At 45.3% G+C, this 27,994-nt stretch overlaps 1 protein-coding gene across 4 annotated transcripts in view; it reads right to left on the reverse strand.

Annotated features, from left to right (window-relative positions):
• The window catches only part of CBLB (Cbl proto-oncogene B), a 142,459-nt gene that overhangs the window by 33,437 nt on the left and 81,028 nt on the right, over positions 1–27,994 (reverse strand). For all 4 annotated transcript variants that reach the window (XM_044285290.1, XM_044285289.1, XM_044285288.1 and 1 more), the window contains exons 7-12: positions 27,830–27,917; positions 26,815–26,946; positions 12,666–12,866; positions 11,936–12,121; positions 9,649–10,017; positions 7,438–7,526 (exon numbers count right to left, since the gene is read on the reverse strand). In XM_044285290.1, coding sequence (XP_044141225.1) covers positions 7,438–7,526; positions 9,649–10,017; positions 11,936–12,121; positions 12,666–12,866; positions 26,815–26,946; positions 27,830–27,917 — 1,065 coding nt within the window. The remainder of the gene's footprint in view (positions 1–7,437; positions 7,527–9,648; positions 10,018–11,935; positions 12,122–12,665; positions 12,867–26,814; positions 26,947–27,829; positions 27,918–27,994) is intronic.

Genomic DNA, 27,994 nt, shown 5'->3' on the forward strand with positions numbered 1-27,994 from the left:
CCTCAGGTGAGCGCACCACTTTTGCTTTTTTCAGTACCAGTATACGTAATATTGTTCTGGCCCCCCAGAGTGTTTCGCTTGGGGGACACATGGGGGCAATGACACCATTAATATGTGTATTTCAGTATGGTTTTGCTCGATTTTCTCTCCCCCCCCCCCCCCCCTTTTTTTTCAGGTTTTCATGAAAGAGTTAATTTCTGTCAGAATCAGCTGGTTTTAGCCGGTCTCACCTGAGCCTTGGATGTCAAGCAGGGATCCTCTCTGATTGGTGCAGCTGGTTGCTGGGGGAGATTTCTGGACAGCTGATTGGTGTGGATGCTAGCGGCGGGAAAGTATGGTCCTTAAACGAGGGTTATGGCGGCGCTTGTGGGCCAGTTTTATCGTCGGCCTGCCCTCCCTCCCTATTCTTATGCTTTATGTCGCTTTGCTTTATTAGAGGGGCTGTATCACTCAGCTATTGCTGAGTGGATTTTGTTAATTATTGGAATTTTTTATGGTTATTTAATGAATTTGAAGTTTTAATTATTTATAAATTTATTTACCCTTAATAAAGCATTTTATATTTTTATTCCAACACAAGGTGTCATGTCATTATTTTATTAATTACTATGGTTTAGTCATTAAGTCTGAAAGGGGTCATTGGCCTCCATGTATTTGAGACTTAATATTACAACTCCTTGTTATTTAGTTGTACTGCTGCGACAAACGTGGTTAAACTACCATTAATGTCGGGATAAGTACAATAAAATGGGTCGAATGCAATTAAAATAATTGACTGAGGCAAATTCTTATTATTGACTGTGTAATATTGTAGAACGTGGGTGTGCTCTCCCAAGAAAACAGGAACATGACAAGAATGAGCACGCAGCCAAGTGTCAGCTAGTGGCAGTACCATTTAATTTCTGTAGAGGGAGCTAAAGTACACATGAAAGTCATAAACTACCTGACATGAGGACAACATGGGAAGGGGATTTCACATCGCTGTCCTTACAGTCATCTCTGGATAATAAATCACTAAACATCCTACAGATCTAGCAAGGCTGTTAAATATTCAAGCAATATATTTGAATAACTATTGCACTCAGACATTCCAGGGACGGAGCTTAGACATTTCTACATAGTCAAGGTTAAAACACCCATTGTACCTTTGAGGCAAGTAATGCTCGGAGCATATGGTGTATCCAGGTTCATTCCAAAAGAAACCCAGAGCAGATTTAGAATTTACATGTGTATGCAGCTACAGGATAACATTCTCCTCCACCCTGGAGCATACGACCGGACCCCTTCTTTAGTAATACTACAGCTGAACTCTCTCTCTCTCTCTGCTAATGGGGTCATGTTTTGCATAAAGCACCCCACAAAAGGAACAGTAATGACACATAACATAGGGCAGTCAGTGGATGGAGTCTAATATACCGCATACACATTTTATTTTTAAACTGCCATATGTAACGCTGGCTAATACCATGGTGTAGAGTTTTTAAAAGATACAGGAGAGTTCAGCCAAATCATGAAAGTGGGTCAGTCTGAACCTTAAAAAGAACCTGTCACCTCAAGCTGCAGGGCAATCTGACAGCAGCATGTTATAGAGCAGGAGGAGCTGAGCAGACTGATATATAGTTTTATGGGAAACTTGTAAAATTCAGTAAAACCTGTAATTTATACATTATCTCTGCCATTTCTAACTTAAAGGGGTTGTGTCACCCGAGACATTGGTGGCGTATCGCTAGGAGATGCCACCAAGGTCCGATGAGTGCGTGGTCCACCTTTTGGTCTAACATCCATCTCTAGAACGAGACACCTGAAGTGAACAGAGAACAGCCATGGCACGTGTCGCCCACCCGCCATTCATTTTTATGGGAGTCAGTCCCATAGGGAGTGGATGGAGCAGTGGCCGCGCTTGCGTGCTGTGCTCTACATAAATTTCTATGGAACTTCTGAAAATAGCCATGCACGCTCGAGTAGCTTTTTCAGAACTCCCATAGAAGTGAATGGAGAGTTCACTTTGGTGGCTGCATTTTAGCCGGTCATGGGACGAAGCAGTTGTAATTATACTGCACCACCGCTACAGTGTCAAAGGCGTGCAGGTAAACCTTGAAAAGAATGCCAATTTGATACTGATGGCCTATCCTGAGGACAGGCCATCATGGAAAAAATCCATGGAAAAACTCCTACGCGCTGTAAAACGCTCAACAGGCAAAAACCAATGCTTCCCTACGGGCACGGTTCTCACCTGAGCGTTTTACAGCACGTACGAATGTGCTGCAAAACGCCCTACGCCCCAACAAGTACAGGAGCTTTTTTGGGGCGCATTGTCACGCGTTCCCACACATAGACCTAGCGGGAACGCGCGACAATGGGCGTTTGCTTGTTTCCTCGCACGTATGTAAACGCCCGATAAACACGCTTGTAAACAGCACTTAACAGGTACGCTTATGTGTGAACCCGGTCTTTCACACGGGCGAGGTGAACGCATTGCACCCGCACTGAATCCGGACCCATTCATTTCTATAGGGCTGTTCACATGAGCGGTGATTTTCACGCATCACTTGTGCGTTGAGTGAAAATAGCAGCATGCTCCTCTTTGTGCGTTTTTCACGTAACGCAGGCCCCATAGAAATGAATGGGGTTGCGTGAAAATCGCAAGCATCCGCAAGCAAGTGTGGATGCGGTACGATTTTCACGCATGGTTGCTAGGTGACGATCGGGATGGGGACCCGATCATTATTATTTTCCCTTATAACATGGTTATAAAGAGAAAATAATAGCATTCTGAATACAGAATGCATAGTACAATAGGGCTAGAGGGGTTAAATATTTTTTTTTTTAACTTACCTTAATCGACTTGTTTGCGCAGCCCAGCTTCTCTTCTGTCTTCTTTTGTGAGGAATAGGACCTTTGATGACGTCACTACGTTCATCACATGGTCCGTCACATGATCCATCACCATGGACTTTTATTACTTTGTATACCCACATTTTTATTCTGTAGGTCTTGTGCAGGGAATAATGGACAGAAACATGAAAAAATACTCAAAAATATCTAAATTTTCAAATATTATTTAAGCCCTGATACAGAAGTATATTCGCACTCTCTCAGGAAGTTTTACAGATAAGGAAACTATATTCCAATTTGCTGTCACAGTACAGGGTTGGGTTTTAGAACAGCAGCACAAACCAGTTGACGGCAGAGTATGTACAATGATGGGGGCTGTGCCAATAGAATTTGAGGGGGACAGACAGAAAAGGGTTAGTAACAAACCCATTTCAGCCAAACAAGGCTGTACTGGGGTGTCAGATTAGTTCTTTCCCATAATCTCACTTTTTAAGGAGGGGGATATTATAGCATCTAGTACCCTAGTAAAGTTTCATGCAGTAACATGTCTTCCCTGTGAACAACATGACAGGCCATCACAATGGTCACGTTATTGGAACATGATCAAATCAAGTCCCTAAGGGGACATGCACATGACTGTATGTATTTCGCGGTCTGCAAAAACCGGATGATATCCGCGTGCATTCCGTATTTTGCGGAACCAAACAGCTGGCCCCTAACAGAACAGTCCTATCCTTGTCCGTAATACGGTCAATAATAGGAATTTTTTTTGCGGAACGGAAATACGGACTTATGGAAGTGGAATGCACACGGAATAACTTCAGTTTTTTGGGCGGACCTCTTTAAACTAATGGTTCCTCATGCGGTCCGCCAAAAGAAACATAACGGACACAGAAAGAAAAAACATTTTTGTGCATGAGCCCTAAGATAGTGACCAGGACCTGAGGCTGAGGGTATCTAACCGCAGGTTAACACACTGTAGGTATAAGCCTCAGCAAAAGTGAATGTAGGTCTACATTGGGTGGTAATGAAGTGGTTAAAGGCCATCTACATACATTCTTAAAACGCTAATAATTATTTCTTATTTCTTTCATGTCAACTGTGGAGAAGTCTTTTCTTTTTCATGGCACACCATTTACAAGGATAGTCAGTGCCTGGTAGGCTTGTGCTGTGAAAGCCGCACAGTGAGCACTACTTATACTGCCCAGTAACACGTATTCCATTAAAAAACTATCAAAGACACAAACTAACCCTTACAAAAAGTTCTATCTACCCAACATGTGCCATATCACTAGGAAAACAAAAGCCCTTACATGGATGAATACCTTTTCACACATGACGTAAATATGGTCATACACCAGTATATCACAGGTTACAGCAACCACCAAAAGTACAGTCAAAATTAATTTTGCCAATTTAACATCAGTTCAGAAGTGAACCCAAAAGTGACAACCAATACGTCTACGCTTCCTGTTGTCACTTTTACAAAAATGGCCATGGTGGGAAAACTTCTGATTTACTTGTATGTGGCCAATTTTATGTGAAAATAAACCTTAAAACAATGAATACAATTCATAATGGCTTCTTTTACCTGCACATGTGAAGCACAGGACTGAAGAGCGAGGAGATTTGCAGAACAAAACCGTTTTCTTGAATTTTAAGAGACATAAGGAGCCAGCGTTGACCCCATGACATCACAGGTGCTGGGGCGCTCTAGTGAGTGCTGCAGCATCCTCGCACCGTACCAAGCACAGAGCTGTCCATAGGATAGCAACCGTACCCGGTATTGCAGCTCCGCCCCCTTTACTTAAATAGGATTGAGCTGTGCCTAGGCCATGTGACCAGCGCCTAAGACATCTCATCAGTATTAAACACCCGGACAACCCCTTTAACTATACCTTTCTGCAGTTCCACTGAAGTACCATGTGAGCAGATGTTCTTAATTTCAATGGTCAGTCTGGATGGCAGGGAGTCCCACACTTTGGTGACCATGCAGCAGCACCAGCTATTAGTAAAGAGGGGTTTAGTGGCTCACATAAGTACAGCAAACATGTAGGCATAAGCTCAATGCCTGGCAAATGCAGAGCGAGGAGTCAGGTTACTAGCTTTCTGCTCAGTATATGGCTTCAGCATGCGCTACATTTACAGGATCTGAACTCTTATGAACCCGGTGCTCAGGCACAAAAGCATTACAACTGAATCATTTCAGCAATGAATACCCATAACCCATTATTGCTAGTCATGTAGACCCCCATATGTCCACTGATGCCAGAAAAGTCTGCTGTCCCCTGCAGCAGGCTATTAGAGGGCTGCAGCACTTTGCATCAGGGTCTTCATCTGAGCTGCCTCATTTTCTCTACTTGGGCAGGACAACCAATGCTTTGATTCTTAGAGCCATTGTGTTCCTAACAAGGCTCATTAAGAGCAGGTGTGGAGCCAAATACACTACTGGACTGCAGCCACATCCTGGCACACAGCAATGACCTGGCACAATCTTCCCTACCGTTCTCCTCTTCTGTGTCATTTTAAGACTCCAGCTGGCACCCAGTCATTTGGAACGTAATCCCGTTAGCAGCCCACAACTACAGCTGAACAGAAGCAGATTTGCAAAGTGCTGGAAGAACAGTTCACTTTAACAATGTAATCACACTGGCACAAACAGAACGTAAAGAACATGCCTGCTGCTGCTCTAAGTGAAGTGTCAACAACTGATTAAAATAATTCCCATCCTGGCCAGTCCAAAAAGCAGCACGGGCAACAGCAATTAATACTATGACAACTTCTACATCCCTTTTCAATATGCCATAAAGCAGAGTCGCCATGTGTAGACAGGGCGGGAGGTTAGATTTCAATTCAAATTCACAGTGATCAACTGTTTCCACTCAATTGGAATTAAAGCATTAGCTTCGCAGTCATGCAGAACAGCAAAAACAGTAAAAACTTGTCCTTACACCAAAAATACACTGAACACAAAAAAGTATTCAATCAAATTTTTTTTTTACCATAAAGACAGCCAATAACCTATAAGAAATGAGATGCTGCGGTAGCATGCACTCCTACATATAGCAGCAACTCTATGTCTCCACTGTTGGGCAGCCGAGAGCGGAAGATATAAATACCACAGAGGATTCGTTCTGGTACTTCTAAGGGCTCATTCAGACGCCCGTATTTGTGTGTCCGCATCTGTTCTGCAATTTTGTGGAATGGATGCAGACCCATTCATTTCAATGGTTCGATAGGCCTGCAAAAGATGTGGACAGCACACTGTGTGCTGTACGCAGCCACACTTCCATTCCGTGGCCCCGCAAAAAAATATTAAGCTTGTCCTAGTCTTGTTCACAATTGTGGACAAGGACAGGCATTTTTTTTTTTATATAGGGCTTGCCGTGTGTGTTCCACAAAATGGGGAACATGCACAGTCGGTATCCATGTTTTGCGGATCTGCAAATTGCGGACTGCAAAACACATACGGTCGCCTGAATGAGCCCTTAGGATAGGTCATCAATATCAGATTCGTGAGGGATCAGACATTCCACACTCTCACTGATGAGCTGGTTCCGGCATTATGTAAACCATATCATTCAATGTTCATCACTATTTGTACTATGGGTGATCAGCAGACTTCTTAGGCTCCTAGCGAGTTCCAACTCACCCGGATCTTGGCCAGGAAAAGAAAAAAAAAGTGTCTATGTAATATTTGTATATCTCGCTCTCCCATTCCTGAATGGGTTAGTCTTGTGGGAAAATCGGACCCAAAAAGTGCATGCTGCTACTTTATTTGCACAGAATGATGGTCTGTGTGGAAAATCGCACATGTGAATTGGCCCTCTGACAATAATGAGTCAGTGTACAGTATGGGTGCTGTCCAAGTGTAGAAAGGACAGAACCCCTACTGGACACTGACCCATTATTGTCAATAGGTCAATTTACATGTGAACCCGGGATACGTTGTTAAAATGAGTCCTAATTCTCTACTATTGGCAGCTTTACAAATTCCATTAAAAAAAATAAAAAAAGTGAGAAGAAACCTCAGTAGCAGGAATATAACCATTTATCACAGTACTGGCACAAAGAAATTTATTAATACAATGGAAATTACCAACTGGTAAAAAAAAATCTAAATTTTGTGCATGTCCAACTTTGAATCTATATATTTTTTTGTACATTTTTAGTATAAGCTCCATTTGCGGTTATCCTATGTTGGCCTGCCACCTGCAGGCCAACATATGAACTGCCACTCTAATACGCTGGGTCTCCTCAGAGACTCAGCGTATTAGAACGAAGGGCCAACTTCCCTAATCACTGCACAGGAGAGTCAGTCCTCACTCAGAAGCACGTGCTTCTGGATTTTTCATCATTTAGACGACATGCTTGAACACAGCATCTAAAGGCTTAAATGCCTACGACTGGCATTCTTGCTGGTCGCCGACATTAGCTGTGGGCCGCTGCTATTAGAAACAGCAGAAACTCGCTGGCTATGACGCCCGTGAGTGGGAGCCATGTTTAAAGACTCTCCATGTATGGTACTGGGAGCGAAAAGGGTTAAAGACATAGAATCTGGAAAAGTTCTGGTAAATGCCAAGGTTCATTTGTAGTTCTTACTTTACTGTAGAGTGAATAGAAATAGATGGTGGAGGTGGAGAAAGTCGGGGAGGCACGTCATACTCCTCTACTAGCACATTTGATAAAACCTACAAAAACACATTATAGGCAAATTAGTATGTTTGGACATAAAACACACACATAAAAAAAGACATCAGAATATAAAAATAAAACGGGGGACATTTATCAAGACCATTTCAATACGCCAGTCTTGATCCCCCTACACTGGAGTTGCCTCTTAATAAATTTGTTACATCTTTGGCACTCCATGAGCGAGAAACTCAAGTCTATGCCAGGCAGGAGCTGGCGTAGACTTGAGCTATAACAGAAACCAGTGTCTGGTGCAAGTCCAGCAAGCGGTGCGAACCCGTCGCCTCTTCAGAAGAGTGGTTTAAAGCTTAAGTTGCAAATTATAGTGCAAATATGGCATGCGCCAAAATGTGCAACTTTTTTACACCACAATTGTGGAGTAAAAGCTTACATTAATGTCCCCCAATAAGTTTACACAGCACCCATTTGCTTTTTTGCCTTCCACAATCACCTGTCAGGTTGAACATGGTGTTTCAGCTGCAGGCAGCAGGTTATAGAGCAGGAGGAGCCGAGCAGATTGATATGTAGTTTAACGGGAAAATATTCAGTAAAACAAAAAATATTCTACAGTTTTCAAACCAGCACCTGGATCTGAATACTTTTGTAATTTCATTTATTTAAAAATTTTGCATAGCCACCGAGTTATTCAATAAAATATATCTGTATAGCGCCACCTGCAGTTAGTTTTTTTTCTTATTTCTTTGACCTGCTCACTGAGATGGCTGCACATGCTCAGTTTCATCCTTCAACTGCCTCCTAAGTTGTGATAGGGAGAACATGAACATGCCCCCTTAGCAGCAGCAGAAAAGACCCTCCCGTTGAGCTGTCAGCTTGATATAAATCTAGTGGAGATCTCTGGATCCATGTGAGGTACAGGGCTGGTTCTAGCTTTGTTATAAAGTGACTGTCATGTACTATATGATGTCTTCATATGTTTTCATTGTGGCTGACTCCAGTTAGTCTAGCTGTAGCCTGCTCTCATTGCATTCACTGGAAGCAGTCTGGCACCAGGAGAGGTATAGAATGGGCTCAGCATGCATGTTGGTACCTAATTCCCTGGATTAAATGGAGGCCATTATGGCACAAAAATCATAAAAGGCAGAGTGGACCCAGCATGCATGTGGAACCTGCACTCCCTGAATTTTATGGTGGCTATTATGGCACATGGTAGGATTTAGTCTTAGGTTTACGTCTTATAGAGATTGCCTTGACGTTTGGCAGACGGGCCCAAATAATTTTGTACAAAATGTACTTGCCAAGAATCTGAAATTTACAAAATAAGTGTAGCATTAGCACCAGAATATTTTCTATAACTATGGCATTATTGTACTTTTTTTGTGTTTGCGGGGTGCTTTTTTTCCCCCATTAGTTATGGGATAGCCCCTTTAAATTTCTTCTCACTCTAGGCTTTGAAGTCAAGGAGGAGGTCCTATCAGTGATTGACAGCCTTCCCTCTATGACTGTGTATACCAGGCATGCTCAACCAGCGGCCCTCCAGCTGTTGCAAAACTACAACTCCCAGCATGCCCGAACAGCCTACAGGTATCAGCCTACAGCAGGGCATTGTGGGAGTTGTAGTTTTACAACAGCTGGAGGGCCACAGGTTGAGCATGCCTGGTGTATACAGAGAAAGCTGTGAGTCACTGACTGAAGACAAGGATTCGGTTCTATCAGTGATGACAGCCTTCCCTCTATGACTGTGTAAACAGAGATAGCTGTCAATCACTGAAAGGACCGCCTCCTAGACTTCAAAGCCCAGAATGAACAGGAATTTAAATGAAATAATTACCACTGAATCTCTTCCTAAAAATATATATATATATATATATATATATATATATATATATATATATATATATATATATATACACACACATACACACACACACACACACACATATACATACACATACATACACATCAATCTGCTCAGCTGCCCCGCTGTACAACATGGTGCCTGTAGCTTACCTTGCCTTTTCATAGTGACAGGTTCCCTTTAAGACAGTTGTTGAAGGTGTCACAGTGTGCTTCACAGTTACGAGAAAAAGCTGTATGGTTTGCATTTCTTCAAATATACTGTGATAGTAGTATCTTACAATCAAAACTAAACAGAATCCTTACCCTAACACTTTCGGAGGGTAAATCATGATGCTTATGATGTTTGTGCATGAATCTTGCCTCAGAACTCAAATGTTTCATATGCCTCCCGTTTATAATGGAGTTTGCAGTTTTTCCAAGTTTAGGAGAGCCATCAAGTGTTAGACGACAAGCAGCTAAGTGACTGGCACCAGAAATGTCTCTAGGACACCAGGCTTCAAGGGGCATTGGCTGGTCTCTACAAGGCACATTTTCCATATGATGTACATGTCTACACATTCGGCTGTCAGGTGGGATTGGAGGAGGTCTTTCTGGCGGGGGTGGAGGTTCTCTTAAAGGAGGCGGTGGTGCAGGTAACGGTTTATCTTGTTTTCGGACCATGCAAGGCGATGACTGAAATACAAACATTAACACATTAGGCTATACAGTACATTGTACTTATTCCAAACTTACACAGCTAAAGTGGCTATTAATGTTACTTTATATATACCTTTCAATCACCAATATACTTTATGTATCTGTGTGCTCCGTATTGTGCTCTACTCCAGTCACATGATCCCTTCCACTGCTAGTTTCACTAACGTCACATCCATTGCTCTGCTTTTCTTTTTTCCAGTCCAGAGAGTTTCACAGCATCTCTACTTTACTGATTTCCATGCGCAGTCAGTGCAAGAATCCTTCCCCCAGTCCTGGCTAAGATCCCTCTGTAAAAAGTTCCTGGGCAAGAACTAGGGAAAGGATTCCAGTACTGCCTGCAGACTGCCTATGCAAATAGGTATTGTGGTAACAGGCTCTGAAATCTTTCGGACTGGAAGTAGTGCAATGGACTAGTGGCAAAAAAACAACTATTTTGACAGAATGGAGTCTATGACAGTTGAAACTGCATGGTGCCACACAGGCGTGCTAAATTGGTGTGGCATAGGGCCACTGTATGACAGCTGTACACCAACAAACTCAATGCAATTCTAGAAGTTGACTGAAGAAACTTGCAGTATCCAGCCCTCGTCAAGGCAGTAAAAATAGCTATTTTTATTCCACCAAGTTAAAAATATCAGCACAAAATATGCATTAATGGGAAGACGCTTTTAGGCCTCTTTCACACGAGCATGCCCGAATAAGATCTGGATGCGTTGCGGCAAACCCGCACGAGTAGGTATTCACAGAAGTTCAGGTTTGGGTTCAAGGTTGTGTAGATTGTATTTCCCCTTATAACATGGTTATAAAGGGAAAATAATAGCATTCTGAATACAGAATGCATAGTACAATAGCGCTGGAGGGGGTTAAAAAAATAAATAAATAATAATTTAACTCACCTTAATCCACTTGTTCGCGCAGCCGGAATCTCTTCTGTCTTCTTCTGTGAGGAAAAGGACCGTTGATGACGTCACTACGCTCATCACATGGTGATGGACCTTGTGATGAGCGTAGTGACGTCATCAAAGGTCCTTTTCCTCACAGATGAAGACAGAAGAGATGCCGAACAAGTGGATTAAGGTGAGTTAAATTATTATTATTATTTTTTTTTAAACCCTTCAGCCCTATTTTACTTAGCATTCTGTATTCATAAGTAAATGTATAAGTAATGTTATTAGGGAAAATAATAATGATCGGGTCCCCATTCCAATAGTCTCCTAGCAACCGTGCGTGAAAAATCGCACCGCATCCGCACTTGCGATTTTCACGCAGCCCCATTGACTTCTATGGGGCCTGCGTTGCGTGAAATGAATGGGTCCGGATTCAGTGCGGGTGCAATGCATTCACCTCACGCATTGCACCCGCGCGGAAAACTCGCCCGTGTGAAAGGGGCTTTTGTGCCTTCCTGTGGTGCAGATTTTTTGCTGATGAGGTTTCTAAATTGATGGAATAAAACTTGCTGTTTTTAATGTTCTGACAAGGGCTGGATATTGCAAGTTTCTACAGTCAAGTTCTACTGCTCATAGCAAACATGGAGGTTCTCCTGCTCGTTCTGTTATTTGACACATGAGGTGGATTCTCATACAGGGAGCTGATGAACCCGTTTGGGACTTAATTCTAGAAGTGGCCTACCTCAGGTAACCCCTAGCAAATGTTGCTCTAGCATTGGGAGGTAAGGTCAACCTGATGCAGAAGAAAATCTTTGACTTCAAAACATCTAAGCTTTGTTATAGGAACTTTGGGAATACTGAAAAGAAACTACCTAAGCTGAACAGTTTTGCATGAAAAGATATAGCTTGACATGATACTAATATCCTTGATTTATGGTTTCAGTTACTTGCTATGTACAATAAGTTACTCACAGCACAATATGTTCCTCACCCCATTTGAAGTTTACCTTTGGTGACCCAGTAGGACTGGCACAAGGAGACCGAGCAACTCCTTTATGAATTAGATCCAGTCGAGGAGGAACTGGTGGTAGGTTAAGGTGAGGGATTTGTAGAGGATCAGGGGGAGTTTTTTTTCTTTGGGAAATAGGAGAAGAACCTGGAGAGGTCACCGGTGAATTTTGTCTTTCATTCATCTACAAAAGAAAAGTCATTACTCATAAATAGTTAGGCATATGTTGTGAAGTGTTTTTAAAAGGATTCACCGATTTTGGTTTGTTAGAGCTCAAAATTCCAAAGCATGTGAAATGTGCCAAGAGCAAATGCAATGATTATTAAAAACACGTTAATGTACAGTAAATGTATGAGAAATACTATATGCATAAAGTATGGGCAATTAAAATAAGAATCAGAGTAGCAAACAAGGCCTGTTCAGAGGAATGAATCTAAGTTCTGTGGCACTGTAATATCTGAATATCCTAAAAACTGTAGTTTACAACTGCATTGTGCGAGCAGAAAAAAAAAATAATAATATTCTATTCACCACAATGTAAGGTTTGACTGCTATAGTAAACTACAGGGGGCACAAAACGCATGTGCTAGGGCAGGATGAAATCTACTCACTCATTCTATGTATGTAATGGCTTTATATGTAAGAATGAGGTGTGCTGCCAGCTTAGTTCCTTGGTGTAGCCAAATATACATGTTTAGGAATAAGGTAATATATTATAATGGCGTTACCTTTCTCACACAGGCAAGTCGGTTCATTATCAAGCATTCTTCTCGCTCATCATCATCATCAAAATCCAGCATGGGCGTACATAAACTATCAAAGTGACTACTACTCCTGCCCTCATCTCTTGGATCAAAAGGATCAACTATAATTGGTTCTGTACCCTTGATTTCACAACGGCAGAAAGGACATCCCTGTCCGTCAGATTCCTGCAAGAAACAAATCAAAGTCAAACGAGTAGTGTATAAAATCAATTGCAATGCTTATTAAAAAAAGGGGGGAAAAAAGGACATTCTTACCAGGCAAGGCATTTGCAGATATTGTTTAATCTGTATTGCAATAGTTCTACTGGCTCTGGTACTATGAACGATGAATCTCCAACCACACCACCATTTTTCTCGATGTGGCACGATACTTAGATAATTGATATATCGAGAACAGCGTTTCATACTCCAGTCTTGATCTACTTTGCGCTGGAGTGATACTGTATGTGCCCAATTTATTAAGAGGTGCAGGATATGCCTGCGCAGGCTATACGCTAGCGTAGACTTGGGATATGATTTACACCAGTAAAGAGTAAATGTGCCAGGCGGTGGAAGCCACATCCCTCTTACTCAGTCTCGCACACTATTTTTAAGAAAAGTGTCGAGTGTGTGTACAAGAGCTAAAGGTTGCACTTTTTGCGCCAAAATTAATACTTTTTTTTCTCGCCCAGTTTCCTTGGGGGACACAGAAGACCTTTGGTATAGCTCATCTCCATAGGAGGCGTGACACTAAGTGAAAACTGTTAAGCCCCTCCTCCACAGCTATACCCTCAGCCTGGAGAGAGAGACTGCCAGTTTTTTGCTTAGTGTCCAAGGAGGCAAGACACTCCCTGCTACTGCAGGGCTGTTTTCCCCTTGTTTTAAATTTTGATTTTTACTTTTTTCTTTTCTTTTTGTTCCAGATCATCAGGGACAACAGAGACGCACTAGACCTCTCTGTTTCTCCCGGGGTCGAGCTGCGCCAGTGCCGGTCATCCGCACTGCTGCCTCCCCCACAGAAGGCAAGGTGGATCAGGGCAGCCCAGCTCCCCTACATCCCGCCAGCACAAGGGTCGCCCGCACGCCAAGTCCCTCTTCCAGCGTCCTGCCACTACGGTGCCAGTAGCTGAAGGGGCGACCCTGCTGGAACGGACCGAGGGTGAAGACGGCTATGGTGAGAGATTGGCTTCTCCAGCCCTACGTCCCCCCCCTCACCCCTCACCCCACCCCGGTCTCCTGCGTGCCTGACTCCCATACTGACAGGGCCTCTGGACCCTTTTGTCCCTGCTAGCCCTAGGCTGGCCCCTGGCTGCCACAGGGCGACATTTTGCTCCCATAGGACATGGCACCCTTCTTCCTGCAAGAAGAATGCCTGGGGAGCTGCAGACCTAGCTGCCCCTGACGTAGGGGTTAGGCAGGATTCCCACCCTCACAGACCCGGTCTCAGGGTCCCCCTCCCTCTTACCGGCCACTGCTTCAGGGCCACAGGGCCCGCGCCTTGCTGCCCCTGGTCCATCACGGGCTCCGGTCCGGTCAGCACTAATATTCCGGTGCGGCCGGGCGCCGCAAAAGATTTTAGGTTCCGCGGCTCCCGCGGCGGTCCGCCATTCCAGGCCTCCTTACTTCCGGCAGGCGGGGTGGGCTCCCGCGGCCAGCGAGCCACCATTCCAGTCCTGTCTCTCCGGCCGGCCGGGTGGGCTCCCGCGCCGGCGAACCGCCATTCCGGGCCCCTATCTCTTCTGGCCGGCGGGGTGGGCTCCCGCGGCCGGCATTGGGCTATGCCCAGCAGGTGGCGGTCGGCGGGGCTCCGCTACTTGGTCCCAGGCTTCGGCCTGCTGTGCCGCAATCCCGACCGGCCCGCGGGGTGGGCTCCCGCGGCCGGTTTGAAGCGCCGTTCCGCCCCAGGTCCCGGCGGTATGACGGGCCGGGGGCCGCAATTTAGCCCCCGGCTTCGCGGCCTACTAGGCCGCAATCTTCCGGTCTCTGGTGGAGGGGGCGGGAACTTCTCCAGGCGCGAATTTTCCCGCCTGGAGGTTCCTCCGCCCCCAGGGGATCGCACGCCGCCCTCCAGGCCGGATCCCTGTTAACCCTTTGGGTGCAGGCCGGCTCCCAAAATTGGGTCTGTATAGTTGGCCCCCATTTTTTTCTCAGGGCCCCTATATGGTGGCTCCCCTTTAGCCTTAGAGGCTGAGTTGAAAGAAAAAAAAAAAAAGAAAAAATAAATGAAATAAAAATAATAGATCATGATTTCTATTGGGCTGCGCTTGACGCTGCAGCCTCATCAGTAATGCTGCATGTCTGCATGACCTCCTTCCACAGGCGGCATGGTGTTGCGCTCCCAGCCTGCGTCGCTGCTAGGGCATTTCCCCTTTTAGGCGGTTTTCTTGCCTCTTCCAGGATACGGCGCTGGCCAAGTGCATTCGGCCCTCTGTAGGCAGCATTCATCGTCTCTCCAGTTATGGTGCCTGCCATGTGCATTCCCCCCCCCCCTCCTAGGCGGGCTACTGCACTCTCCCTGGCTGGCCATGTGCATGACCCCCTTCTTGGGCGGAATGCTGCACCTTCACCGGATACGGTGCTGGCCTTCTGCACGACCCCCTTCCATAGGTGGAACGCTGCACTCTCTGGATTTGCTGCCGGCCATGTGCGTGACCCCCTTCCGTGGGCGGAACGCTGCACTCACTGGATTCGCTGCCGGCCATGTGCGTGACCCCCTTCCTGGGCGGAACGCAGCACTCTCACTGGATCTGATGCCGATCATGTGCATCCCCCCTTTTTTAGGCGGGATACTGCACTTTCACCGGATACGGTACTGGCTGTGTGCACGACCCCCTTCCAGGCGGCGCTGATGTGCTATGATGTACTTATGTACTATGTTATTATGCTGCACTCTCGCTGATGTGCTATGATGTACTTATGTACTATGTTATTGTGCTGCACTCTCACTGATTGCGCTGCCGGCCTTTTCTTAGGCGGTATGCTGCACTCTCATTGGATTCCCTGCCGGCCTTAGGTATGCCTCCTTCCCTCAGACAGCATACATACATCCCTCTGTCTTTGGGTGTTTCCTCGCAGGTACGTTGCTGGCCACGTGCATGTACCCCATACATGGCAGGGTGCTTGCACTCTCGCTGGATCCGCTGTCGGCCATGGGCATGACTCCTCTTCCGTAGGCAGTGTACGCACTCTTGCTGGATTCGCTGCCAGCCAGGGGCATGCCTTCCTTCCTCAGGCGACATGCACGCGTTCTTAGTGACTGTGGTTGTCTCTCGCCAGTACGTTGCTGGCCATGTGTATGACTCCCATGCATGGCGGTGTGCTCGCACTCTCCCTGGAGGAGATGCTGGCCATGTGCTTTACCCCCTTTTTCTGGGCGGTGTGCTACACTCACCGGATACATTGCTGGCCATGAGAATGGCCCTCTATCATGGGTGGAACGCTTGCACTTCCATTGGATACGGTGCTGGCCTTGTGCGTGACCACTTCTCACTTCAAGGGCAGAATTTGGCACGCTCCTGGGATTCACGGCTGTCCTTATGTGGCTGGGCTGGACTTGTACATGTCCCCATTCATTGGCAGAGTAGTTACTCTCTCGCTGAGTTCAGTGTTGGGTGTATTATTGCACACTCATTTAATGCTAGGATACCCTGTGCATGTTCCCTTTTCACTAGATGGACCTCCTGCATTCCTGCTGGTTTATAGGGTATGTCCTGCTTCTCTGAAGTAGGTTCGGCCTTAGGCATCACTCCCTTTTGGGACCGGTCTTTGCACTCTTGCCAACTGTAGTTGGCCAGGTACAATTTCCCCCCTTTCGGGGTGGACTGATTGCGTTCCGTCGCATGCTATACTGGTTTTGTGCATAACTCCCTTTCAGGTTGCACTTTGCGATTCCGTACATGCTGTGGCGCTCTGGGACGAGCCCCCCTTTTTTCTAGGTGGGTTGGCCTTCTCGCTGCTTGCGGGGCTGCTCGTTCGTATGCCTCACCTGCTTCCTGCGGCATACCTTTGTTTCTTGGGAGCCGATGCTTGCCGCCAGCCTTGCACTCGTCCCTAGGGAGTTCCTTCTGTCCTCTTGACCGGACAGGCTCTATTTCTCTCTGCTGCACCGAGCTGGGTGGTGCTCATTCATTTAGTTGGCCTTTCATTCCAGGGAGTGTTCGTGGGTCCTAGATGCATGCCCTTTGCGTCCTTCTGCAGCATTGCTTCCCTGCGCTAGTGGTCCCATGGTCGAGAGTGCTGTTGTCTGCGGGGCCTCTCGAATTCTTCATTGGCGCTGTCAGGACTGCGGTTCCCTTGCCTGCCGCAATTTCCTCCTCTTCGGATGCAGTGTGGTATGAGTCCTTCCTCTTGGCGCCTCTACGCTTTCTGTCTGATCTGCTGCCGGGTTCGGGCTGCTCTTCTCGGGACGGTCACCCAACTTCTCTTGGGTGCTGGATTACCCAGGTCCGGAGGACCTCCGCCTTGGGTTCTTCAAGGTATTCGCCTTCTGCGAGGCGGTGGACCAGGCGTCTCACAGTGTAGCGGGTTCTGTTTTTGAGCTGTCTTATGGCTTCCCTGTTGCCCACTCCTCCTCCTTTCGGTTGGAGGGTGTTATGTCGGCCTCTGTCTCGACTGCCTCTTTTCGCCGGCTTTGTTTGGCTCCCGCTCTATACAGATCACTCCGATGTGGCTTCCCACAAGACTACGGAGGCTGTGTTTTCACTGTCCTCCCCTCTGGGGTGAGCCTGGTTGTTCCTGTGGATGGTTCCGGTGTTCCTTTTGGCCTCGTACTGTCTCCCTTGTTCGCGCTGGCTGTATTAGCTGTGTGCTTATTTACCGAGTCTACCGCGTTCTGTCCTCCCGCTGGGTGCAGATTGCGTGGCCCGTTCTAAGACGATGGTCCTGATGTAGACTTACCTTCTCGGTAACTTGGGGGGACTACCTTTTCGGTTCAGATTGTCCTTTGATCCCACACAGGGGCTGTTCAACGTGGTTACATCAGCATGGTCTTTAGCCTGCCTTCTCCTGGCGTCTGGCGGATCCTTTTGGGTCTTTGCATCTGTCCTTCTGCTCCCCATTCGGGTGGATGCGGGTCAACGTTGTTCGGGGCCGACGGGGCTAGTTTTGTCGACCCTTCTGCCCGTGTTACTGGTCTGCGCCTGTTCTCATTGGGTTTCGCCTGCTTGCCAGGCGACTCCAGCGGGTTCACTGCTGTCCACTCCTGGCTGTGTCTCGTCCAGGTTCTGTCGTAAGATTTAGGGTTTTTTGTCTGGGGTTCTGTGGAAAGCTGTGCATTCCCCACTCTGAAGTTCTTTCCCCATGGTTCTGTCTTTTGGTTGAGGTGTCAAGTGTCGGCGCTGTTCTTCCTCTTCCAGCGTTCCCGACCCTCTGGGCCTGCCAAGACCTTCTTCCTCGGAGTGGCTCTTTGGTTCCTCTGTGCTGTCCTTCGGTACCGCCCTGGGGACTATATCCAGAGCTCTCGGCGCTCCAATCTTGCCCTTGGAGCTGTTACAGGAGTTCACTCTATCCTTCTGTCCTGTACGGTTGTGTTCCGTATCAGTCGTGTCTCTGACGGGTGCCGGCATGGCCCCCTTTTTTTGTTATGAGTTTTCTGTCCTTTCCAGGACAGGGCTGTTCTGCATCTCGTTTCTTCCTTCCTTCCTTCTGAAGGTGGTGTTGCCTTCGCTTCAACACCTCACCTATTTGGACGTTGTTTGGGCCTGGCCGTTGTTTACTTGGAGATCTCCGACTCTTGCAGTCGTTCGGCCTCTTGGGTTTCCAGGAGGTCTGTGCATAGGGTTGGCAGACTCCAGGGTGGTTTTCCTCCGCTTGATCAGGTTGGCTATTGCTGAGGTTACCGCACCTAGGGCAGGATTCTGTCTTTGGTGTCACCGTTCCTTTCACCAGAGCGGTCGGTGCCTCCTGGGCCGGAGGCATTGGGCTTCGGCCGTGCATTTGGGCACGGTGGCCACAGGTCTGCCTTGCACGCCTTTCTGAGTTCTACAGGGTGCATACTCTGACTTTGGCAGATGCTGCCTTACCCCGCCTGGGTTTACAGGCGGCGGTTCATTGATGCCTTTCGGGTGCTTCGCCTTGGTGTTGTGGTCCCTCCCCCTTTTGGACTGCTTTTGAACGTCCCAAGGTCTTCTGTGTCCCCCAAGGAAACTGGGCGAGAAAACGAGATTTTTGTATAACTTACCAGTAAAATCTCTTTCTCGCTCTTTCCTTGGGGGACACAGCACCCACCCATTAATTGTTTTTTCTCTGTGCGTTTTCCGAGTTTTTGTTACCCGTTGGGTAGTTGGCTTGTTGGTTCCTTGTTGGACTTTGCCTTTTCTCACTGCTTGGACACGCAACTGGCAGTCTCTCTCTCCAGGCTGAGGGTATAGCTGTGGAGGAGGGGCTTAACAGTTTTCACTTAGTGTCACGCCTCCTATGGAGATGAGCTATACCAAAGGTCTTCTGTGTCCCCCAAGGAAAGAGCGAGAAAGAGATTTTACTGGTAAGTTATACAAAAATCTCGTTTTCCCCCACCACAAACCTGGTGTAGTAGCTTTGATAGGGTACAATGTGAGGCTTCCAAAAATACGTGTGTGCATATGTCCTCAAAAAGGTACATTAAAAGGTAAATTAATAATATAAGGACCACGTTTGCTGCAAATTTTGTATAATTTGTTATGTACAATGTCTTTTATATTAAATAATTTAGAAATCTGAACAACTAGTAATGGAATTAAATTTATACAGAAGGCCTTATTCCTTGCATCTATTAGAGGAATTGGTAATTTTATGGGCACGATACATTTACAGATCGCATATCTGGTTTTGGCTGCTGAGTAGTTTAAAACATATGTAAACCAGATGACTGTCAGGAAATGCTTAGCGTGCAGCCTATGTACTAAGTGAAACCAGGCGTTTCTTTTTTAATGGACTTCTAGACAGTTTCCCTATGCTCCATCTTCACAATTCTAATGCAGATACATACATATGTTTCATTTTTCATTACACACGCAGTCTACTGTTGGACAATATCGGAATAGTGTGCAAAATAGGAATCAATCACAAGTATGATAAAACACTGCTTGCCACATCATCCTGGTAAGGTGGCCCAGGTCTGGCATTCATTACAAGGTATGCGTGCCACACGTGCACACACCTACTGAAATGAAAAGCTGAAATATCCAGAATCTGCCATCTCATCTTTTATTATGGCCTATAGAGAGTTTCTAAAATATGAACAAAAAAAGGTTTACTACCTATTTAAAAAAGTCATCTTTACAGGGGTTATCCAAGACTATAGGACCTCAGAGATTGGCCAACCCGTGGTAGTAATCATACTTACCTGGTCTCCACCACTGGGTTTGGTTTCCACTGCTCCACAACTGGGGGGGGGGGGGGGGGGATGTGACTGCTGCAGCCAATCGCTGACCACAATGGTGACCTGCTCCTCTTGCTTTACCAGGTAGGTATGATCACCACCACTAGTCGGCAACTCTGGGAGTTTTGTCTTACTTTTGGATAACCCCTTTAAGGAAGACGTAACACATAAAAGTCTCCATACATCTCACAAGACTGCCACGTATTCATTTTATTGAAGTACCAGACTGTAATGAATTAACTGTCCCAGTCAGATGGTGATATGGATTACTCCTCTATAAAAACATTTCATCCATGCCAATTTCTTAACATATCTTTATAGAGGTTTGAGCTTTCTTTTACAAAGAAGTTCAAACAGATCATAGATCCAAGGTTGATTTGTTCAAATATTTCGATTTGAAGGCTGTTTCTGTCACACAAGAATTCAGTGAATTCCTACTGTATTCATACCGGTGTATTTAAAAACTATTTTAAATAGCAATCTGAACAAGCCACGGAGCCAAAACATTTTAATACTGTACGGAAACAGCATTAAAATCAAAGTGTTGAACTAATCGACTTCGGATCTATAACCGGAAGGTCAATTCGCTCAGGCCTTTTTTGAGCTCCTGCTATGCTATTTTTGGACTCCAAAACTACTTTTATTTGGCAAAAACGCAAGGATATGGTCAATCCACAAAAACCATACAACTCGACAAAATCTGGATTTCCTTTTAATCAAATATGGGTAACGTGGAATGTTTTGAGGCAGATTTCCTGCAGGAGTTTGAGCCAATGCCAGAAGTGGAACCAGCAAAAAGGAGAAGTATAAGTCCTTTATATATCAGATTTAAGCTTTCAGGAAAACTTCCAAAGGATGGAGAAATCAAATAACAGAGTTTAACATGAATTTTTTTCTTCACAACAACCTCTCCTATATCTATATGGCAAGACAAGGAAGTTCTGAAATTTTTGCGATTGGCACATCAATTCTGGGTTCTGTTGTGAATCATGTTCAGCAAATGGAAAGCAAACTTTTTTTGGCTCTGCCTAAGTGGATATATTTTCTGTCAATTCAGAAATCAAGATTGGAAAACAAGAGTGGACCACTAGAAGTAAAAAACGTATTAGACTAGAGGTTTCAGAACATTCAGCATTTTCTGCATGATCAGCAAAATTCTATATTAAAAGGGTTTGTCCGACCCCCACAATTTTAGATATGGCCGCAAAAGTGCTCAACCTAAAGAAATAAAGCAGCTCACCTGTGTTATCTCACAGCACTGAAGGTTCCCACTCTGCTGCTTATAACGCTCCGTGGACCAAAAATGTGATATCCTGTTTGTCGTCACATGCACCACTACAGCCATTCGCTGGTCTTAGCAGTGATGTGTCCCCAAATGGCACATGACTTCTAAGGCCAGTGATTGACTGCAGAGATACACGTGATGACTGTTTGGGCGTCACACTCCCTGTCCACAACTAAACAACTAAAATTTTTTAGACAACTCCTATAAATCCACCATGAAGACAGCAGCACATGAGTATTTGGCAGCACAGGTTTCTTATACCACATATCAGAAAGTCAAGGTTTAGGAAAACTTGCAACCCAATTCTTCCCCCTGTTCATTCTGAACCAGCCTGTAACCACAATCTAATCATTATCCTCAAATAACGAAGAGCCTTCACTAAAGAAAACCATATAACCGACGAAGAATAAGTAGCACAAGTAATAAAACTCAATTACCACCATTTTACATAATCAAAATGAATAGTACATATAAATTCAATGTGAAGTAAAAGATAGGCAAAGAGACAATGAAATAAGGCTCAAATACTACAATGACATAGGAAGCAACCACTGGTTATAGATGTGTCCAAATCAGAATAATAGCGCTAATAATAAGATGTACAATACAATTAAAATGACCTCAACTGCTATACGCGAAAAGAGGCCTATGGGTTACAGAAGAACAGGGTGAGTAACAAAAAATACTAACATACCAATCCCAGTCAACATAAAAAAAAAGACGGGTAAAGTGTATATATAGTAGCATACTGAATGGACTGTATGTAGATTTAACACGTATAGAGCATAGATAGCAATTCTATCCGTGGACATACGGCCGGACAAACACTCCCAGGTAATAAGCATCTCCATCCTTATATAGATACACACACACACACACACACACACACACACAAAGTACTGTGCAAAAGTTTAGGCGGGGAGGTAAAAAGGTTTTTAAAAATATAAGTATTAAGAGTTTATTTTTATCAATTAACAAAATACAAAGTAATGTTAAAACAAAATCAATATTCGGTGTGACCACTAGTGTTGATCGAGCACCAAAGTGCTCGGGTGCTCGAGTAGAATGGGAGAACCTGAGCATTAAACCAGGTCAGAAATTCATGGAAACACCACTGAAATGGTTCGTGACCAGCATGGGGAGGATGTCTGGATACATCTTGGACTCCACAGGTTGCTGCTGGGAACGATGTTGTCCGAGTAGTATGCCAATTTTACAGACTGACAATAATACACACAAAATCGATTTTAGAGGAAAAATTGTTAGGAAACATTCTTTCCTGTATATTTACAGGAAGTGGAGGAGGAGGTGGAGAAGGGGGGTTGCAGCCACTAATGTAGGTGGTGGTGGAAATCCTAATGGAAGTAGGGCCTGCAATACTTGGTGTAGGTAGCACCTGTGCCATCTCAGGGAATGACTCGCTCCTGGCCTCCACAACGTTCACCCAGTGTGCAGTCAGGGAAATGTAGCATCCCTGGCTACAAGCACTTGTCCATGTGTCAGTCATTAAGTGGACCTTCACAATAACTGCGTTGGTCATGGCACGGATGATATTATGGGACACATGCTGGTGTAAGGCGGGGACGGCACACCGGGAAAAACAGTGGCGGCTGGGGACTGAGTCATGAGGAACCACCAACACCATCAGGCTGCCGAAAGCCTCAGTGTCCACAAGCCTAAATGGCAACATTTCCAAGATCAGCAATTTGGAAAGGTGCGTATTTAGTGCTATGGCCTGTGGGTGGGTGGCTGGGTATTTGCACTTTTGTTCAAAAGGCCTGGGGTATGGACTTCTGCACGCTGCACTGGGACACAGAAGTGGATGTGCTAGCTGATGGTTCTTGCGAAGGTCCAGGTACAGGGTGGGAGGCATCTGGGCCTGCGTCTTGGACAGGGGATTGGCCAGTACGTAACACAGGGGAAGAGGAGGCTGTGGTGTGACCCACAGACACCGATTGTGGACTCAGGCATTCGGCCCACCTAGTGATTTCATTGTCCACCACCTCCTCTTCCACTTCCTCACTCTGATCATCCTCCTGACTTGTTGATCTAACAACAACCTCTCTTATTGACAACTGTGTCATCCTCATCATCCACCTCGTAAAACACTAATTGCCGTTCCCCACCATCATCTTCTTGTGACGGTGGATGCTCAAGAATTTGGGCATCAGTGCACATGATCTCCTCATGTCCCTCTTCAAGTGGGCTTGGAGTGAGGCCCAAATCAAGGAATGGAGATGAAAGGAGCTCCTCGGAATATCAGAGTGTGGGATCACTTGTCTGCCAAGACTCTCCATGGTGGGAGGAAGGAGGATCAGGGTGAGGATTCTGTTGACCAGACTCTTGGCTACTGAGACTGGACTTTGTGGAAGACAGGGTGGTGCTTAACCGACTCGAACCACTGCAATCCAACTGACCACCTGGTTGCACTGGTGTGACTTCGAGAGTAGTGTCCTGCGCCGCCCTGCAAACTGGGACATAAAGATAGGTATCGTGGATCAGTTTGTTTCTTGTGCTCTGGCAGCAGGCACAGTTTCACCGTGCCCAGGGCCACGGCCTCTGCGTGCACCATCAGCAGCACGGCCACTTCCCCGTCCCTTACTGCTCACCTTCCGCATATTAAATGGTATATATGCTTGCAAGTATGTCACACATACATTAGCGCAGGTTTTGTAAGCGTATGCGCAAATAAATTAAACTGAATGTCACTGATATTTGCGCAAACGTTACACAGGAGACGTAGCGCAGGTAATGTCATTGTCCGCAGCGACTACGGATGATGTCACAGATATTTTTAGGCTGCGCACATGTTACACAAGAGATGTAGCGCAGAAAATGTCTATCTGCAGCGGCCAAACAATTACAAGCTATTTAGTGCAGGTTGCACTAAAAATATATATATGCTGCCAGACACAACAATAGTACTTAAAAGGACTTTTATGTCTCTAACAGCAACCCTGCCTAACCAAAAAATAAAATTCAATTCCCTACACTATCTGTCCCTTCTACACCACAGCTCTCCCTGACTAAGACTGGCCGAACCACGTGTCATCGGGTGATTTATAGTACCAGATGACGCGTTTCGGCCAGCCAATCACTGTAATGCCAGTAACCAACATGACTACGACATTACAGTTAGTGGCAGTACTTCCCTGCACATTTATTGGCCGTGTAGCAGCCAACAAATGTGCGGGGAGGAGACTCGAGCATGGCGCTCGAGCTTGCGCGGTCGAGCCGAACTGGTGTTCGGCCGAGCATGCTCGATCATCAATAGTGACCACCCTTCAGAACAACATCAATTCTTTCTTGGTGCATTCGAACACAGTTTCAGAAGGAACTCAGAAAGGTTGTTCCAAACACCTTGAAGAAAACCACAGATCTGTGCATGGACGTAGGTTTGCCTCTTCATGTAACTACAGACGGACTCGATGTTGAGATCAGGGCTCTGTGGGGGCCATATCATCACTTTCAGGACTACTTGTTCTTCTTTACACTGAAAATATTTCTTAATGACTTTGGCTTTGTGTTTGCAGTCATTATCCTGCTGCAGAATACATTTGGAGCCAATCAAATGCCTCCCTGATGGTACTGCATGATTGCATTTCTGAGCATTGAGGACACCATGAATCCTGACCATATCCCCAACTTTGCTGAAGTGCACACTTACCTTACCAGACAAACCTATACCATGTCTCACTGCTGCCTGTAAACACTCATTGTACTGGTCTCCAGCCCTTCAGCAAAAAAACTGCCTTCTGTTACAGCCAAATATTTCAAATTTTAACTTATCAGTCCAGGGCACCTGCTGCCAGTTTTTCTGCACAACAGTTCCTGTGTTTCCACGTAAAGTTGTGTCACTTGGCCTTGATTCCACGTTGAAGGTATGGCTTTTAGGCTGCAATTGTTCCATGAAGACCATTTCTGGACAGACTTCTCCGAACAGTAGATGGGTGTACCTAGGTCCCACTGGTTTTTGCCAGTTCTGAGCTGATGGCACTGTTGGACATCTTCCGATTTTGAAGGGAAGCATACATAATTTGTCTTTCATCTGCTGCGTCTACAGTCCTCAACGTTGCCCGTTTCTTTGCCCTACTACAAATCTTGAAACCCCAGTCTGCTTTGAAATCTTTGCCTGGGAGAGATCTTGATGATGCAGTATAACTACTGTTTGTCCAGTTGCACTACAGCGTAAAGAAGAATAAGGAGTCCTAGAAGTGATAACATGGCCCACATAGCCTTGATCCTAACATCATTGACTTTGTTTGGGAGTACCTGAAGTTTGGAACAACCTCACTGCCAAGTTTCTTCAAAAACAGCGTGCAAGTGTACCTAGAAGAACTGAGGGCAAGGGGCGGTCACACTAAATTTTCATTTAAAGGGGTTCTGCACTTTCAATTAACTGATGATCTATCCTCTGGATAGATCATCAGCTTCTGATCGGCGGGGGTCCGACACCCGGGACCCCCGCCGATCAGCTGTTTGAGAAGACAGCGGCGCTCCAGTAGCGCCACGGCCTTCTCACTGTTTACCGCCAGGCCGCCCGCCCACTGACGTCACGACTTGTATCAACTAGAGTGGGCGCGGCTAAGCTCCATTCAAGTGAACAGAGCTTAGCTGCGCCCACTCTAGTTGATACAAGTCGTGACGTCAGTGGGCGGGCGGCCTGGCGGTAAACAGTGAGAAGGCCGCGGCGCTCCTGGAGCGCCGCTGCCTTCTCAAACAGCTGATCGGCGGGGGGTCCCGGGTGTCGGACTCCCGCCGATCAGAAGCTGATGATCTATCCAGAGGATAGATCATCAGTTAATTGAAAGTGCAGAACCCCTTTAATTTAGATGTGTTAGGTGTGGTTCCCACCTGCTATCCCACCTGCCATGGAGTATAATTAAGAACTGGAAATGGTAAGGCAAACAGGGAATTTAACTCCCCTCTCTCAGGTCCTGAAGGCACCAATGAAAATTGCCATTAGTGTAAAGTCCTGTAATATGGACAATAGGCCTATTGTGCTGCCTAAGAAATTAGAAAGATTCCATCAAGTACCCCTAACTTTTTAGAGCCCATGTTTCTTTCGGAGAGGCAGGAACTGTATTTGCTGCAGTTTATTTTCTGCTGCGCAAAATAAATTTCTGTAAGGTCCTGTTCACAGTTGAGGAGTTCATAAAGCTGTGTTTGGAAAAGGATCAGATACTATAACTGAATACTAACTGATAATATTTTGGCAATCGTTATTTTTTTATTTATATATTTTTTATAGTGATCAAACAAAAGAAATTACATTTCTTTTTATATAAAAAAAAAAAAATAACCTGCTAACATTGCCAATATTTTCTACAGTACTTCAAGATAACTATACAATACAAAAACATACTACAATACAGCCTAACATTGAAAAAAAAAAAAAAAAAGAGGAGTTAACACAATAACATCTGCTGACATAAAGCTGAGAAGCCTCCAATTTTAAAGTTAGATGTGAGTGTAATGTGTAATGACAGTACCTGCCAAGATGTGAGACATGAAGTACACATCAAATGTCCACACGGCTCAATCTTCACATCTTTGTCATTTTCTGCACATATTTTACACAGCTGAAACGTTGAGCCCATTTCACAGTACAACTCATATTGTTCCTGAAGGAAATGAAATCGTCAGAATATCAATACAAATAGCAGATTTATTAACCCAGTCTGATATTCAGTGTTAACTTCGGCCAGGCAGTCTAAAGATGTCCCAAATGCATCAAAGTAGCTCATGCTGGATGATATATTTGGTGCTTTAGGCTGGGAGGTAAAGTCGACACATTACCTTTATTCTGAAGGTCAGTACAATCACAGCGATTACAAATTTACATAGTTTGCAAAGTTTTATTACATTTAAAGGGCATAAAAGAAACTTTACTATGGCAGGCCTGGTAGCCTTCAAAAGGGCTCAGGCTACCATAGCAATTAAACGGTGCCTGAGATTTCATCATGGGGGAGGGCGTTCTGACACCTGCCTACAAATGATCAAACTCGGATGCCGTGATCACAATTGACCACAGCATATGAAGGATTAAATGTCTGTGAATGGAGTGGTCTCAAAACACGGACACTACAAATGTTCTGCTCCAGAGCAGGCTCCGTGTTTAAAGCCATGACATCCACTGTATGTGTGGAAACTGTTGCATTTATCATGTTCCTTGTTCTTTCACTACTACTCCTAATAGGATCTTATTAAGAGTAAGTTTACACATGGTAATTAACTACTTTACTCACTTCTCTTAAATTTACACAGTGTGGAGCTATATATATATCGGGTTGAATGTTGGTCAGGTAGCAAAGGATTGCCATGTTTGATACGCTAATCCTAGGTTTAGGTGACAATGAATAGATGGTCTCGCCTGCTGGTGTCCTTTTGAGATCACTCACACATATGTTTTAGAACACCTTTCATACAGTTTTTACAACCTAAAATGTGATAAATATCTGGAAGGCTTTCCTAATCAGAATAAAAAGCAGAAATGAAACCAGATACCTGGGTAACTTTGATGTGATCATGTGGTGTGGGCTCACATAGACCTGTCAAATCTGGATTGTAGCTTCGGCCATCAGGATACAGGTAACTGAAAATGCAAAAACAAGTCGATCACACACAAGTAGTACCAGTACAACGCTGAGCACAATAAAAAGGAAACAAGGC

This window comes from Bufo gargarizans, chromosome 3 (genome assembly GCF_014858855.1).
Source record: "Bufo gargarizans isolate SCDJY-AF-19 chromosome 3, ASM1485885v1, whole genome shotgun sequence".
NCBI lineage: Eukaryota > Metazoa > Chordata > Amphibia > Anura > Bufonidae > Bufo > Bufo gargarizans.